The sequence below is a fragment of the Pagrus major genome, chromosome 4 (assembly GCF_040436345.1).
Source record: "Pagrus major chromosome 4, Pma_NU_1.0".
In the NCBI taxonomy this organism is placed as follows: Eukaryota; Metazoa; Chordata; class Actinopteri; order Spariformes; family Sparidae; genus Pagrus; species Pagrus major.
In genome coordinates, this window is record NC_133218.1 from 8,809,565 (window position 1) to 8,828,479 (window position 18,915).

Here is an 18,915-nt window from a genome sequence, read left to right on the forward strand (position 1 = left end):
CCCTAACACAATTCACAGCAATTCATGAGTTGCATGTAATAAGTACAGGGTGTTCAGCTCAGTACATGAATTGTTCTGTCTGGTGCAACTTATGAATCGAATATTACAGTCATTAATACTCTGAGACAGTCTAATTACATGCCAGGTCTTGCCACACGTGTCAAATGCACTGATTGGCCAGTTACCTAGCTAAATCTAATACAGCCTAATACCACAGTCCTGCAATAAATCCTCCCTTCACAAAGGTAAATGTTCGAAGACTTGCTTTTAGCTAGGTGTCCCTATTACCTGGCCACTGAAAAAATAAATTGTGAGACTAAAAACTAAGCCAAATAACCAGTTTGGATTCATTTCTATGTGTGAGTGTGTGTGTGTGTGTGTGGGGCCAGATGCTGGAGCTTTAAACTATTCATTACTGTTTAACAGAGAGAGCAGGTGCAGAGGAGAGTCACCAGAGAGACACTCACCAGAACTGCCACTAATAGCTCTTAATATGACCAGCATGTCTGAGAAAGACAACTGCAGCCAATTACCAATTAGTTTAATATTTATCACACAAGCTGTGATGTCAACAATTTAAATTTTCTCCAAACCAGCTGTGCACACGATGTGAACACAGGTACTGATGTAGAGGTAAACACTGGTGCCTGTTTGTAGGGGTGGCAGACATGGTGGAAGGCCATGTTAATGATATGGTTGGTATATAATAACTTAAAATAACCTTTACAAGGGCTAAGCCTAAATGCACGAAGCTTCTACCGTTGCCATGGTAATTTGATGTCCAAATTAGTGTTTGAACGCCCATCCAAAGTAATGGCAAACTAAGACTTTTTCAATTTAAAAGCACTTATGATTTCTGGTTGACCATTGCTTATGAAAACTTTGAAAAACCTTAAATGAGCATCGTATTCAAACCCAAACCACAAGACATTTTGGGACATGACCATATGTGATGAGACCACAACAATTCAACAGCTTTCATTCAGCTCCCTGTGATATGTTGTAATACAATACAATAAAAATATATGAGAAAACATCACTTCTGCCTTTCTTATTCACATTCATCATTTGAATTGAGATCCTTATCCATTATTTCATTTGCATTTGTTTATAAGTCTAATATTTGTTGATCCTATGCAAAAGCTAATCCCATGAATTTAACATATTTTACCCTTTAGGCAAGCACAAAAACTTTTTCTACTATTTTATTTTGAAGGACAGGGCTTTTGAATATTACATTAAAATGTGAAATAAAAATAGAATCAAACTCTAACCAAGTTTTCACTTTTCACTAAGGGAGTTACGACACAAATATGGCAGTTAAGGTCCTTAGGTTTCGACATGGAGTAACTTAGAGTAGGCCGAAGTGAGTTGAGGACGATCAAGATCATGTTCTTCTACATACAAATGGTCTCATAAAAGCAGGGAAATGATAAACCAAGATTTCTGAATATTTTTCAGAGCATGAGAGTGAGCTCGGACCTTTATTATAACGCTGCTGAGTCAAGCTCTCATTAAATGACCGTTGAGTGATGTTGCAATGCGGTTTAAGAGGCTGATGGCCTGCCATATGGGTGTAAAGCTTGGCTATGATTACTGCCATCCAGAGTGGATGGGAGTGCTGGAAATGACCACTGTGCTGTGGCTGGCAGAGAGAAGTGAAGAGTGAGAGTGAGGACCAGAGAGGATGCTTCCAGCCCATTTGTGGCCAGTAAACACAATGCTAGACAGGGACGTCCATAATGGTACACTGTCCCACACAAAGATGCAGACTGGGACACATTTACAAATGTGGTACCATTATTTCCCTGTTGAAAATGCCAGTGTCAAACATGTTATTGTCAATCATTCAAATTTTCTCAAAGGTTCTGCTACCTGGGTGGACACACTAATTTTCATCTCTTTTTTGTAGCGACGCTGTGACGCGTGTTGAAGTTAGGTCTGTTGAAGCAGCACTTGGAAGATAGGTTAGTCGATGTTCAGTTTGACACAGAGACTAGGGTAAAAGATATAAGAAAAGTAACCACCTTAACATTGTTACTGGCTTCCATGCTGCTCTGTACTGCTTTATAATCAACATGACATTTGGCTTCAATTAAAATTCCATTATATACTGAAGGTAAAAAGCTATATGTAAGAATACACTTGCCATTCAAGATGCCCAGGCTTGAAATGGGGAAAGATGTTGATCTAATGAGCATTAACTACACATTAGTTTCCGATGTCAGAAGTTATTCTGAGAGCCGGTGACCAGATTTTCAAATGGCAACTACGTCTGCAATTTTCTTTTTGCTCTTCAGTCCGCAAGGCACATTAATTCACAGGTGAGTTATCTTTTATGGTGCAGTCCTTTGGTCTGTGCTCAGCATTACCATGCCTTTCTCTCTCAGGACAGAGTGAGGCCTTTGCTGGCCGCCAGCCTTATCAGCAGACCACTGTGCTGCTGTTAGCCCTGAGGCAATCAGTGCACTGTCTGTTACTTCTTTTCTAACGCTGATTAGAGGAGGAGAGAGGAACTGAACAGAGAATACCAACAGCATCGAGTCAACACCGCAAAAATGCCAACACACAAAAACGCTGAGTGTTTCTCATGCATTGGGTTAAAGACACGGATCTGCAGGATATATGATGGCATATGAGCTGTTGATTAAGGTAGAGATGACATTTTAATTTATAAATAAATGTTCATAAACTAAAGACAGCTTGGGAGAATAGCAGAGGTTGAAGGGAAAGGATGGCAAAAAAAAGAACAATAAAGAAATCTTCAGAAAAAAACAAACACTAGAAATGATGAGATCAAAAATACACGCATATGCAAACTGTTGTGCTTGTGTGCATACATTCAATCAAACATATAACATAACAGAGGGATGGCTCAATCAAGCAGGAGTTCAAGATTAAGCCTGTCATATTAGTAATTAATTAAACTCAAAATCAAATTTAACTGATTTTTTATCACAGTAATTTAAACATTTTATAGTTTCCTGGCATAAAGCTTGATTGTGTCTCTCAAACATTACCTAATGACACGGATATGTGATGATCATATTGTGTGAACATTTGGCAGAACAAAAGCAGATGATGCAAGAACTAATTGTGGTAAATTAGCAGACGATATCACAAAGCGCAACGGCAAAGTGGAAGTCTTGAGATCAGTCTTCTTCAATCAGCATTTACATTTTCAATACAGCACTTCAGTAAGATCAGACAGAGTTTGCCCTGTGTTTGTTTTTTATTGCTCAGCAGATTTGTGTGTGGGTTGTGAGGGAAATCATATGGGCCTCAGTGAGGATATTAAAGGTCTCTAATCCAATCTTATAATTTTTTATCTGAGAAGCTACAATGAATAGCCAACCTGACAGAGGAGCAGCTTAAATAAATCATGAGGCAGTTACTCCTTTGTCGGGACTGTGGAGGTTTTGACATTTAATCACTAAATATAGAAGAGAATTTGAATAATGTCAAGTGTGTGTCTCTATAGATTAATCTGTGGCCTAACGTCCTTCCAGTCAAACAGCTCCTAAGTCTAAATAACTCAACACTGACATTCGCTGGTTCAAATGTCAACATATTAACACCAAATTGAGTGTGAGTTGGTGTGTGCAGAGATCCAAATGACCTAGTTAATGGAGATGAAGACGATGATGGGATTTGTGCTTGTGAGGTAATCTGATACCTTTAATGGTAGTGAAGGGAAGGATCCCGCATACAAATGGCTTTTTATCAAACAGCGGGAAAGACAGACCGTGTAAGGCACGCCGCGCACACACACACACACACACACACACACACACACACACACACACACACACACACACACACACACACACACACACACACACACACACACACACACACACACACACACACACACACACACAAAAGCACGCATATAGAAACACACACAAAAAAACATGAGGGGCACAAACACAGACCCCTTGACATAAAATCGCTCTCCTGGCTTTGCTGATGACTACAGTGAAAAAGCGACGGCATGCTTGCAGACTCCCATTGATTCAACTTGGCGGAGAGAGCTCCCGCTTCATTAGGCCAAGAAATTAAAATGTGGGCGGCCTGCGGTGGGGATGGTAGGTGGTGGTGGGGGTTTTACAGGGTGATGTGGGGAGGTGCTGTGACATCGACAGACAACGAGGCTGTCGATGTCACAGCACTAAGCACTAGCACGGCAATAAAATGTTAAAAAAAGAAAAGAAAAAAACAGCCGTGTAATGAAGCAAAGGCTTTTATGATCCAAACGATATAATGACTGTAATACTTATCATATTAGAGCTGGCACTAAAAAGACAGCATGGGACTGAACAGCGGAGGAGTGGGCGAGAAGAGCTCATGACTTAAACAGAGTAAAGTATACGTTCGGCCAAGTATTACAATAATCATGGGCAATTGTATGATTGTGACATTGACTATGGGTCTACATGTATGTTATGATTTTACTCCAAAATATAATTCACAAGCACACAATCTTTTACTAAAGTATTTTCAATGAAAGGTACTGATTTTTTTCTGTCAGTACGCATCCTAACATACCAAGGGCCAGTGGAACAGCTTTTTTAAACATTTTTTGAAATGGCAAATCAAAATAGCAAAAGGTTATTCCAAAGGTTAAGATAGTGTTTTCCAATCCCGGTCCTGGGGGCCCCCTGCTCTGCATGTTTTGGATGTTTCCCTGCCTCAACACAGTTGATTCAAATAAACTGGTCGTTACCAGGCTTCCGTCAAGCTTTATGACAAGCTGATCATTTGAGTCAGGTGTGTTGGGGCAGGGAAATATCCAAAAAATGCTGTTTTTTTTGGAGTCATTAAGTTCATGTACCCAAATGCAGACATGTGACTAACCCTTTTGGTCCAAACAAGAAACAAGTCCCAAGTCTTTTTTTTTTCAGGGGCATGTCAAGTCACAGGCTGTGTCAAGTCATGTTTAATCCTTGGTTTAGGCAAGTGAAGTCCAAAGTAAAGTCACTTCCAATCAAAAGAATTGCATTTGTATTGTATTTATTAGTATTCAATGAAGTACATATAATAAAAAATCTTTAGAAAAGCTTATTTAATTATTAATTTCTTCTCAATCTAAAAAAAAGAATCCCTCCCCATCACTTTTAAACAGTGAAATACTGACAGACAAAAAAGTAAAAACGAAACTCAAAACATAAAATGAAGACAGACAAGTCATTTGAGCCATCATGACTCCATTCAAGCATCAAGTCTTTAACTTCAAAGTCCAAGTCAAGTCTCAAGTAATTTATTTTCTGTCAAGTTGCAAGTCATTGAAACAGTGCCAAGTCACAGTGACTCAAGTCTTCATCTCTGCCAAAACCTGATATGAGAGTACAACTCAGCTCCTGAACTCTGACCCCTCCCTGTCCCAACATCACTGCCCCCTCAACTGACTGAATGCACACAGTACACAGCACTTTACCATGAAGCACAGAGCTCTTTGACTGTGACGGTCACTGAAAATACTGACTATAGCACTTTAGATGATTTTATGTTGTTGATATTCTGTTTGTCCTTTTTTAATGATGCTGCTCCTCATGCCTTTTAAATTGCCCCTCGGTGACAAATAAAGTGTTTTGAATTGAATTGAATGGAATTGAAAACATAGAATGTGAGATTAAGGGCTCCATTTTACGCTTGGCGGAAATTGGTGCACAGCACAGCGCAAGTGTCATTGCTAGTGTCAGACTGACGCAGTTGTCATTTTCATGGCCAGCGCCCATGTTGTGTAGACAGAAAATGGACTTGTGCCCACCTGTGTGCCCATGGGTGTGTTGGTCTTAAAATGAGTTGTGGTCAGACGCACTTCTGGTGGATTGCTATCTTAAGGCAGCAGAAAGTGACTGCACCATAGACCAACAAAAAGATGGTCTAAAGTCAAAAGTGCAGCCTGTTTCCTGCCATTTAAAGGATGCATTATGTCTAAAAAATGACAAGCAATTTACCTTGTACTTTACATGGACCTTATCTTAAGCATGCCATGCATAAAGAAAAGGTGGGTTCCCCAGCTAATGTTGTATACACTTAGTGCTTTAATGGAAATGTAATCTACTCTAAATCCACTCTTCTCCACCTACATGCAGTGCAGCTGGGGAGGTGATGGTGTGAAGGTCAACAGAAGTGTTGTTATTGTAGAGTGATGATGCTACAACTCACTGTGATGACTTCTCTACCTGTGGTGCTGTTGTTTCTACATGACATATTTCTTACCTTCAAAACATTCTGAGCTATTACATGGTGCTTTCATCTGTGGTAATGACAACTGCATTATCTCACTATGTATACCAATACATCTTGCACCAACATGTCCCTATCCAGAATACCCAGATACAGACATTTTTTTTTCACCAGCAGGTGTAAATCAGGTCATAGTGTGTCCCAGAAAAAAACAGTCAGAGTCAGAGCCAGAGAGGGAGCGAGACCATATGTCTTTGTGTCAGCTGAGCAGGGTGGAGACGCTGCTACCTGCTGCCAGTGTCACCTCTTTGACCACTGACTAACCAGCTGACTGGGATGACCAGGAGGAGGCTGTCTGACTCACACTGGCTGCCCTTACACTGTCTGGGCAGCAACAGTAGGCAGCTGGCAAGGTCTTCATGGGGGTGGAATGTGTGTTTTGCATGTGTGTAAATGGGAAGTTTTTATAAGAGAAAGAAATGTGCAAACAAAAAACATGCACGCTCAATTAATCATTACAGAATTCGGTAACTCAATACATAATCTGTTTTATACGGGGGAAAGTTTGTTGCTCAGTTCATATAAAAAGATACCAAACCACATTTCAGAGGAGCCAAATTCAAGAAAATGTGCAAGTAGCTGGTAAAATTTTAAGATTGACTAGCCATTTGGCCAATGGAAAAAACATTTGCACCCTGATATTTGTTCAATGAATAATCTAAACATAGGGCACAACTAGGGGTGGGTGGTATATCGGTTTCATCACCATCACTGGTGTCATGTTCTGCCATGTCAACCTAAAAGGTTTTAGCATATTAAAAATAATGTGCTTTATTGTGGCTGTGATAACTTGCAGTTAGAGGGCTGCATGCATACTCATAGAACTGAAGTTACATCCAGTAACTACTGTGTTCCTCGCCAAGCCAACTTCAGTAACACAAACATGTGAAAGGTGCAAAAAAGGCACCCCAATTTCTCCTCTGTTGTGTGCAAGAACCAATATGTCTTCATCTACTCTCCCCATCCGAGGGAAGCGACGACCCAGTGGATTAACTTTATTTTCGATGGAAATGTTCCCACAACCAACCATATTACATTGGACTGATTTCTCAACGAGGGCCAACAACTTAAAACGCAGGATGTGCTTCAAAACTCAAATGCAAGCGAGGATTGTTACAGAGTTCAAACTTGGAATCTCAAAGTTTTACTATTGCTATAGGTTACTGTGTATTGTGCAGGTTGACCTGTTGAATCTAGCACGAACTGTTGCTGATATGGCTAGTGTCTTTTGTAGAATGCCAGAGCAATGCACAAGTATTTAGTTTTAACAGACAGTCTGAAATTCTGTGTCTTGTGCCTGTTTGAAGCCAATTAAATAACCAGAGTAGGTAAGATAAGGGAAACCTTGTACTTTGTGGAACTTAATACTGCAACGCAGCTCAGCTGGCTCTGTTGTTAACGTTACACAAAAGCTCCTTCTGCTCCGTGATCCTCCCCTGTATGTATGTCAGTTGCTGCTTGATGAAAATGTACTTGATAGACAAGCCCTGTGGTACACCGACTATTGTACTCAGGTAAATATCCTTTGGGTTTTCTACAGATAAATACTGTTGAGATTTGAAAATACAGTGATATAGACTTGTGGTCATGTCATCTTCCCTTTGGCAAAATGAATGGTAAAAGTGCTGTTGTTAAAATTTACATTATGAGGTCTTGCAGTGATAGTAAGGCTTTAGTTTGGGATTTCTTGAATTTTGTCATAAAATACAGTCAACATTAGTTGGCACAGAAGAACAAGAGCAATATCCCCAAAGCAAATCAATTCCTGACTGTTTCTTCTTGCCACAGAGCCAGGGGATGTGAACTGTGGCCAAACAGTTGCCGTTTGGGGTCACTCACTCATTGATGCTAGATGAGCAGTGTGGGAGAACGCTGTGTCAGCCTGCACTCAGTGTCTACGCCCCACTGCAGTTCTTTCACTACAAATGCTCATTCTTGCAGAAGTGTTCACTGATGTTCAGGAGGTCTTTCCATCCAGCAAATTAAAATACAGTAGATTGTTACCATTCGCTTGACATACAATGTTTTTTTTTTTTTTAAATCATACTTTTTCATTGTCATTTTTAAAAAAGTATTATTTAATTTCCTTAAGAAAAATGATTAAAACTAAATCATAGCAAATACAATAACATGTACCTATTAAGGCACCAACAAACGATTATTTTCATTATCAATTAATCTGTCGATTGACCATTTCGTCTATAAAATGTCAAAAATTGTGAAAAATGTTCAACACAATTTAACAGAGCCCAAAGTTGCAGCCTTAGTACATATGATAACAAGATAGCAAATCTAAAACCAAAGCATTCATAAACAAGGGAAAACAACAATAAAAAATAAAACCAAAATAAAACCAGATTTCAAGCATCTACTTATATTAACTTTTCATCCCATCCCCAAGTTAACGTACTCGCACAGGACAGATACTGTGTACTGGCTGTGTGTTTAAGGCACAATTATAAAAGAATACATAAAACAAAAGACATACATGAAAAATAATTATTCAATTAATATTACATAATAATCAAACCGATACCACCTGTGTGATCCACTGGGCTTGACATACAATTACATTATTCTCTGCAGTAATTTCCAATTGTGTAATGGAATGTGGAAGCACAAAAAGGGAGGTCCACAGTAGAATAAGGCTTGATCAGTGTGTGTCTGTTAGGGCAGCGACTGAAGCAGAGAGATTGTTGAAGCCCCCTGTGGTTTCCTCCAATATGGTGAACTGACGGCCTGGAGCTGCTGCAGAGGTGCTGCAGAGGCAGAGCTCAGGCTCAGACTGCAGGACAGAAGGATTGAATTGCTATTCGGAGACGAACTACCGACACATACTCGTTTCTACTCAGCAGGACTCTATGCACACCTGAAGGCATCATCATGTCTTTGCCTGTGTACATATCACTTGTCTTATTCGCTCTCCATTCCTCTTTTCTGCTTTTCCCACCCTTATTCCCTCTGAAGGGACAACAGAAAGAGCTTTTTCCTTCCCCTCCACCTCCTCCTTCTCCTGCCCTTCCACTATTTTTCCATATCTCTCCTTTCCTACATCAAGCTCTCTTTTATTTCCATTTGTCTCCCCTCATCCCTTCTTCCCGCTTCTGTTTTCTCCATCACTCCCCCCATTTTCTCTGTGGGCCGCTAGCCCTAGAGGAGACATCTGCTGACTAGCTGCTCTACTGTAATGGAGCCACATGCACACACCCCTACGGTATACACCTGGTGTAAGATCAAGAATAACTACGGCGCTGGGAGTGTTTACGCCACAATTAATACTGAATTGATGTGATCAAAACCGTGATGTGGATAAACATACAGACTGCACGTTTGTGAAAAAGGTGATCGGTCCGTTTACATATTATTATCATGACTCCAAGAAAACACAGAAGATTAGAGAGCCTGGTTACCTTCACACTACACCCACCCATCCTTCCCTCTCCTCCTGTCTCTCTCTGTGGCAGTGACGACTGTCTCTCAAACACACAGTGACAAAGAACACAACATGTGTTCACTTCATCCATCAGTGCAGATAAGACCTCCTCTCTCTGCCTCCCCTCCCCTTCCTTCAACACTCCTCCTTTTACTTCTCTCTTCAATCTCCCTTTTTTTTTTGCTGCTGACAGGCAAACAAAAGAAGGCATGACCACAGGGAGCGTGCATCAGTGAGTCTCCGTGTGTGTGTCTTTTTTGTGCATGTGTGTGGGGGCGGACATGCAGATAAGCCTGTAATATTTCTATTTTGGACTGAAAATAAAAAGTGGAAGCTAGTTCTCTGGCAGCAGAGGAAGCAAGAAAAAGGAGTGGAGTCTCCTGCCAAATGGTAGGATGCAACTGAAAAGACTCATACAAGATGGTACGTAGGTGGTGGTGGTGGCGGTGGTGTGTGTTCATGTTAGTGTAAGAACAACTGTGAGTAAACATGTCTGTGTAAATATATTCACTTTTCTAAGTGAATGTTAATCGGACAGGACTGAATGTGTGTGTTCATCTATTACTTCCATCTTGCAGGGCTTTGCAAACAGAATGACACCCATTAGATGTCCTATGTCTTTCTAAGCGAGAGCGCCCCCCCCCCAGTGAGCCACGTGTTTAATGTCTTCTTGAAATAGACAGCCAGTGTGCTAAAAAACAGGAGCTCTGACACTACAATGGAGCCATACAGAGAGGAGCGAAGCCATACAGAACATGTTCTCACGACTATAAAACATGCATAAACAAATAAATAATCTGCTGAAAAGTGACCCTGTTTTGGTCATGGCAGCAATAACCATCCTCCCTAACTATTAAAGGCAGGAGTAGCGTGACGTTTTTATACGGCTGCAAATAAATCTTGGAGAAGAAGTAAGGGTGGATGGTAGGGTCCAATAAGTGTGACAAGGAAGACTGCAGTTTCTTTTCAACCATTTCTTCTTTAATGCTGCATTCCCTTATACAAGGAAAAAACAATCTCAAGCAAGTGGAATAGTCATCCAAGATGGAACTCCAAGTCAGAAACTCAGACAAGATTCACCAAGCCATTGGCCAATGCCATATCACAGCAGTATGGCGGTGTACACAGTGAACAATTACCTCTTAGCTATTCATTGCTTTTTACTCTATGTAATGAGAGTAATGTTATGAAAGTTTTACATTTAAGAAGCGCGACTCTCCCATCGTCAATACAAGATCTTGGCGAAACATTTATGCAACTCTGGCTGGAAATAAATGTTGAGACATCAACATCATCCAAACGATGCCACGGCCAGCGAAATATTAGAGCGTCTGACTTTTTTTTGGCTGGGCAGCATAGTTAATTTTCTGTCGATTGACTAGTTCATTAATCATCTGGCTGTTGCATCTCTATAGCACAGACTCGCATTTCATCTTCCCCTCACATATCAGTATCAACCTTCTATATAAACACAGTCACAGTATGCAACAGTAAATACTGCACATAAATTAAAAATTTTAATTTTCTATCCTCAACACGTCTCTCTGGGGCGCCCGGTTCCTCAGCTCAAACACAAGTTTTTATACTGTAGATCTTCCTAAATCAAATATCTTGTGACTAAATAGTATTTCATTAAATCTCTGTTTGTAAGTTAGAGTTTTGCTTAAGGGATGAATGAGTGAGATACTGAATGAGGACATACATTTTTTATTAGCTAAAGTCTTTACTATACGAAGTGTGCTTTTAACATACATTGGAGCAAATCAGAAGAAAAGTGTAACAACGACTAAAGTGGTGTCTGACAGATTTGAGCAGAAGATGAGTACAGAAAGCAGAGTGGTGTTATAAAGAATGGTAGAGTAGAAAAGTAAAGGCTAAGAAGAAGAGTACTAAATCCCAAAAAGTAGTTGACTGAATGGAAAATCAATTCATCAAGTGTCATAGGGTCATGTGTGTGTATTATGTACCTCCTTTGAGCCTGACTTGGCCAGGTAGATAGCACTGCGTAGACAAGCATCATCCACACACACAGGGAGGAGGTGGTCCTGGTAGCCATCACCATCTGCCAGAAACAGAAACAGAGAGAATTAAAATTGCGAAGCTACAATGTTGGATAGAAGCAGCTTGAACCATGATCCTTTGTTTTCTAAAACTGTACTATTTTAATATTTCCATCCCATCAGAATGCCTCGGATTTGTTCTGGAGGCAACTTTGAGCGCAGCGCAGTTTCTGGCAACAAAAGAAAATGGTGCTGTTTTTCTTTCCCCCACATGTGAGCCGGATCACAGGAACACCTGCTTGTTTCCTACGAGCAAACACACATCCAAGCAGCACTCGTCTCTTTGATGCCTTTTAATGATATCAGCTGACTTGAAGGATCATTTTCTCCACTGATTTTCATCGCTATTAATTATTATTATCATATTGCCATGCAGGCTTTGTCTAATGTACAAACAGGGACAGAGTCTCCCAAATCAAAACAGCTCTTCAAAGCACAACACTTCAGTCCACCAGACTCACTTTCAGATAACACAAACACACACACACACACACTTAACATGACAAAACAATCCCTGCATAGTAGTGCACACATCCACCACGGTATTTGAGGCCCATGTGAAAGCACATACTAGAGAATAATAAAATCCCTATGCATGTGGCAGTGTGTGTGTGTGTGTGTTACAAATGATGGTGTGGAGAGAACAACTGCTCAAAATTAAATGCACTTTGAAAATATCAGAAGCTTGTCAAATGCCAGTGTATGCCATATGATGTAAAACCGCAATTCATTTTACATTTACATTCATAATTTAGAGTTTGACTTGAGCTAAAATGATGATTTCATCACTTAATCAACAGAAAATTAATTGACATCTATTCTGGTATTTGTTAAACTGTTTTTATGCAAAAGTAATACAAAAGAATTCAGTCAGGCCATAGTTATTGTTATTTCTTGCACCTGGGCTTTTCCAGCTATGACAAGTCTGTAAGAAAGGTCTCTATGTGTAAAAAAATAATAGCATGAAACAGCACAGCTTTTGAAGTTTTTTGGCTAGTTTACAAAGACAGTACACACATGTTTTCTGTGTTCAGCTGTTGGCACGGAAATTGACACCAGACATAAAGAGGTGAAACTGCTTCCAGGCTTCTCATCGTACTGTTTGTCTGAATCCCTTTCAACAGGGCAAGTGCAACACTCCCAAACAGATGTTGTGCCATGTGGAAGGGGAAAACTGAATGACAATGATGATGAATGACAGTACAAAGCAGGGGAGGAGGAGAAACTGGATATGGCTGTCAGGGGCAACTGAGGAAGAAGGGGAGAAAAAGTGAGCGAGATAAGGAGATACACTACAAAAGATAGTAAGGATTTTACTGTACTGTTACATATCTAAAATCATATAAGAATGTTAAACTGTCTGTGATCGACAAGGTGATTATATTTGTTAAGTTAGAGGAATTTGTTGAAAACACACATTTATAATTCTAAAAAAAGTGGACAGAAACATTACTGAACATGTGAAGACAAATAGGGATGCATGATACTGGGTTTTACGGCCAATAGCAGTTAACGATTATTATCTGTTTCTCATGGTTGGTGCTGATAAGATAACTAATCATTTCTCATTTTAGTATTTAAAAAAAAAAAGTTAATAACCTGTAGTGTATGCACGCCATAGAGTAAGAAAGGCTAAGACGCAGGGAGCAAAATTGGATTATTTAATATTCCAATAAGATTTGTATTGTTGAAAACCTGTAGACTTTTCTCTCCTCCTGGAACCCTTGCAGGACATGTATTGGAAATTACAATGATATTGTCCTGAATGTTCTCCTGAATGTGTAATATGTAAATAAATGTCCACACCAGCAATGTTATGTTTGGCTCTCTAGTCTGCACTGCGTGGCTCTACCCAGGTGCAGCAGTTTGACGTCATGAGTGTGACAACACAATGCTGCAATACAACTACGACTGTCACCTAATGTGTCTGATTGTGTACAGTAAATGCTGTGCTCGTTAAGTCAATGAAAGCAATTTAGCTTAATATTACTGGCTCTATTTATAATTTCACCAATAAATAGGATAAAATATACATTTTCCAATATCAGGAAGATATTTATCATGTTTCATTAAAGATAAACCATGATATCATACTTAAACAATATCAGAAATTGTTCCCACTGACAGTGTAATATGGTACGATTTCTTTTGCAGTATGAACAGAGACAAAGAGAAAGAGTAATGGTGGGGTCTGAATTAAGTAAACGCCTTTAGAAGGTACACTGCAATACATTCATTTTGTCCATTTTAAAGTGTTTTTTTTTTACATTATTTAAAGGTGACACAAAGTAATGAAATGACATGTACATCCAATGTTGCACTTTGGTTGCAATAATAATATTTGTTGTTGTTTGATTCATTAACAAATGATTTAGTGTACTGAAATTACAAATTACCACTTTAACTTTTCAGAGGTGAAGTCGGATGTCTATAGACTGTTAACATTGTCTGAGCAACAGTCAAAAATGGTCTTTGCAATGGCTGGCTACTCTGCCTCTGATTGGCTACATCCTGCCCATTAAGTAATGTGCATGTGCAACTCTTGATCTCTCACTCTGTAGCAAAAACGGCACATTCAAAGCACTGTAAAAAGGGGTGCTGCAGCAATGCACCATATGAAAAAACAATATGTTGTTTGAAGATTAAAGTATGTAAACCTATTTTACTAGGACCCCCAAATAAAAGTATGAACCTGAAAATTAGTATAATATGTCCTCTTTAAAAATCCTCCCAAAACTTCTCCAACTTTCTGGGAGCACAATACTTAAATTTGTTTCAACACAATTTTGCAATCTCCTGTCTTTGTTCTCAGCACATCAGTTAGTACACATTCAGACAGAGGCTGCAGGAGTGCTGCAAATATCTTGCGCAGAAAATGTTGTAATAGTTGGAAACATAAACAGTCATTGGCATACTAATTAACTGCATTAGTGTGGGTGTGATGAAAACAAACCGAAATACTGAATATGAGTGAGTCTACTGCACCATTTGAGTATTTTTTGGAGTGTAGATAGAGACAGAGCTGTGTAGATGCTGATGAGATACTGTAGGGAGAGAATCAAAGAAACAGGCAGACGTAGAGAGACACCGAATGAGTGCTAATTCAGTCCTACAGAGGTTGTTACTTGGCATTCTGTCTCCAATGCTTACTGTCAGTTCTGCCACACACACGGATGCATACACACACACACCCTCTATCCCACCTGTCCTTTCTTCCATCAATACCTTCTTTCATCTACCTATTCATCTGTCTCTCTTTTAGTCCCGTTATGCTCTCCTCCATCCGTCTCCCGTCTCACCCTCCTCCCCTCTTTTCCTCCTCTTCTAGCTCACTTCTCTGTCAGTCACTCTATCTCCCTCCTTCTATTATTCCCTTCTCAGTCGTAATGCCTCTGTTTCTCCGTCCATCCCTCCTCCTCTTTATTCACCATCATTCTCTCCCTCCCTCCTTCCCTCCCTCCCGCCATTTCTCTCTCCCTCCTGCCGACGATGCGTGGTGTGATGGAGATTGGCTGAGAAACTTGCAGAGGGAGGAAACTGCAGGTAGGGGTTGAAACGAGGAGAGGGCGGTGAAGAGAGGGGAGGCCTGGGGAAGGACGGGGCAGAGGAATGGAGAGAAAACAGAGGAGAAAATGGGTAAAGAAAACAACACAAGCGATAGAGAGACTACGAGAGAGAACTGCAAATATGCATTGTGACACATTGGCATTCATAGAGTACAACGCAGCACCGAAAACAATGCAAATCATAATATGCAAACGCACATGGGGGGAAGCTGCCAGAAGCCGGAGTGTCATTACAAACCCGTGATCTGACTGAGGTCTGTCTGTGGTACTGTCAGTATATGAGCTTTCTGCAATTATGCGTGCTATAGGTGTAATAGATTGGGAGGCATGTGTGTGACATGACTTAGGTCTTGTCCTTGGGGACAAGACCTAAGTCATGGGAGGCATGTGTGTGACATGACTTAGGTCTTGTCCTTGGGGAGGACCAATGAGTCATAAAAAATAAAAAACGGAAAAGAATAAAGGAAAGCTGACATTAACACATAAAAAACAATTTTCAACTTCAGAATTCTGCCACCAGACACATTATTTATGCCTCCACAAGCCCAGAGTTATTTAAATACAAGAGTTCTTTAAAATGGATTCACTTGAAAATTTGAAACTGATGAAGGGCATACTATTTTTTTTAAATCTCTCCCATATGTCTCTAAAACTCTTCTCTAGGAACCCACTTACACTGAATCAATCCTGCTCATTTAAGGTTTAAATACAATTTAGTATGTCCCCAAAAGTGTTATTCTTGAGTCTAAGTGGAGCGTCAGGGATAAAGTATGTTCATGAATATACAAGTAGTGACAGAAGTTGCAGAAATCGGGTACTAAGGGTTTTTACAGTACCTTAATTGCCTCCATGTGTTACAGCAACTGCTGCAGCTCCCAACTGCTGACCGTGTTGGTAAGCATGCCAAATCATCTTCCAGTTGGTTTTAGAACAATGCATGCATCTTTATATGCATGTTCTACATATGTTCTTGTCAAGGGAACCATCTGGTAGGGCTTTGAAGCTGAACTTGCCATTCAAAAGAGCCTTTTCTTTATCCATTTCTGCTCAAGGAGGTTTGTTTCTGCCTGCCATCCACAAAAAATGTACGCAGTTAAGAGGAATTTGCGTTAAGGCGTTATTATTGCATTAACTTTGACAGCCCTAGTCTTTCTACAATAAGGCCTGGCACCAAGAACACTGGCATGTATTACGATTCCAATCTAAGTCTCATCTCATTTGTGGTGTGATAAACAGTAAATTCATCAAATTCAGGCCACCATCCCTATTTATCATGCTACTGTAGCTAACATATGCCTTTGAGGCTTTTATCATACGGAAGTGGGCTTGGTTTCCTCTAAGGTAGGTTGGAAAAATGATAGACGTATCCCATTGTGCTGGCTTTACACTTACGTGAACAAATTTACTAAAACTAATGTTGTTTTTGGCGGCCTGTTTTAATTTTAGTTTTAGTCTAGTCTTTGTGTCAAATTGTCATTTTAGTTTTTATTAGTTTTAGTCACGTTTATTCTCTTTTTAGTCTAGTCAAGTTTCAGTCGACTGAAAGTCTGAGCATTTTAGTCTTATTTTAGTCAGAATTATCCATGACTATTTTCGTCTAGTTTTAGTCGACGAAAACTGATGACATTTAAGTCTAGTTTTAGTCAATGAAAATTGTACTTTAGTCTCTTTTTAGTAATGCAATTCTATTTAACCCAGTTAATATAGTACAAGTACCTAGTATAGAATAGACAAAACCAAAATTTTCTTTAAGTCACCCATTTCACAAGTCAAACAAGGTTATCTTATTATTATATTATTGTTACCTCATAGATTCAAGAATACATTCAATTCCAGACACGGAAGATGCTCTGATTTGAATTTACAACATATTTATTTTATCTACCAAACATGTAAGAAGTAGCTACACACACACAAATTTAAATAAAATAAATAAATAAAATAGCTTCAAATGACAATGCCAGAAAAAATTGACATTACATTCAAGTTTAACTTAAAGAGAAACAAGGTGCTTGAATGCTCGAGCTACAATAACATAATAAAAAAGTGCAAATAAAATGTGTGTGTCTGACTTGTATTGCTTGTAAACTGAAGTCAGATTTTGCATCATAAAAACTATTACAAGATATAACACTACAAATGGTTTGGACCTTAGGGAGATATAATGAGATGGGAATTCGTTGACAGAAAAGAACAAATAACAGATAGAAGGCTACTGAATTCTTTGTCTCAGACTTAACTGTGTCTTGAGTTGTCGTTAACATTAACCCACTGCAGCTGCATCTTCTAAATGATGCCGCGCGAGTGGGGATTGAGGAAGCGACGTCGCCTGCGTCTGCGCAGTGCGACCTGATGCAGCCCCTGAATTGAGACTCAGGAAACAGAAATATTGCAAAATAATAATAATAGCGAGACGAAATAATGTTATAACATTTTGTCTTGTCTTGTTTTGGTCAACGAAAATGAAGAGATATTTTAGCAGAGTTTTTATTTTGTAAACCACATTTAGTCCCGTTTTTATTTGTCAACAATATTGCATTATATATTTGATTATAGTTTTCGTCACATGACCACCATTTACGTTGCGTCTCGTTTCCGTCACGTAATAAAGGTTCGTTGACGACGATATTTAGTCATAATTTTCGTTGACGAAAGCAACACTAACGTCGGCCTGAATTGTATCTTGTGCCCACAAATTAATCAAAATGTGGGAATGAATTATGAATGAATCATGAATGCTCTCTGTAGCCCCTCCAGGCTCCATACACCTGACCCTTGCAGTTCCTTGCCTCACATCTCCTTCTCCCACCACCTGCTTCAACTGTCCTGAAGCACCCAGGACATTTGCGCCTCACAGTTTGAAAACCTCTGCTGTATCGTTATAGTGGGTGCAAACACAGAATGGCAGTGTGGATTTCCCTTTAAATAACACAATGCGATAATACTTAAATACTAATTCAAAATAAAGTGCTAATAAATGTGTAGATCACTGTGGGTTGGTCCTTATAATTGAGAGCACTACTTATGCATAATTACTGCACAGCAGACATTGTAATAAGAGGAAGATGGAGGTTTTACCTTCAATGAAGGACACTTTTGTGTCGGATGTATTTTGCAATTTGCATCAAATTGCATATTAAAATGTGCAAATTAATATCTGAACTTGGAAACTATAAACCCAGGAGACTCAATCATTTGCATATGGATTGGAATATTTCTGAATGTGAGGGATATCACAAAATGGTGTTTGATTAAGAGATTTTATTTTTCCCATTGCCGCATTTTTACTTCATTAATATGGTCTGGAGGGATGTCTTTAACAAATGCAGATGGCTGCTTTTATGTGATACTGCTTAAACATCTGAGTCTGATCTTAACTTGCTGAGGAACACTCCAGTATGTCTGTTTTACACCCATTTCTGCAGGAATACTGAGACTGAGAGAGAAACTGACGAAGAATGCTGGACTGAAAAAGCAAAGTGAGTAAGAAAGCACTGGTTGAAAACATGACAAGACAGCCAGTGAAAGAGAAAAAATACAATGGGAAATAAGGGAAAAAATGCGTGAAAGGTACACAGTGGTTGAGGAGAGAATGAGGCAGAAA

The 18,915-nt window shown here is 39.5% G+C and overlaps 1 protein-coding gene across 1 annotated transcript in view; it reads right to left on the bottom strand.

Annotated features, from left to right (window-relative positions):
* The window catches only part of itfg1 (integrin alpha FG-GAP repeat containing 1), a 147,800-nt gene that overhangs the window by 86,654 nt on the left and 42,231 nt on the right, over nt 1–18,915 (bottom strand). Inside the window, exon 9 of the mRNA XM_073464857.1 lies at nt 11,653–11,747. Coding sequence (XP_073320958.1) covers nt 11,653–11,747 — 95 coding nt within the window. The remainder of the gene's footprint in view (nt 1–11,652; nt 11,748–18,915) is intronic.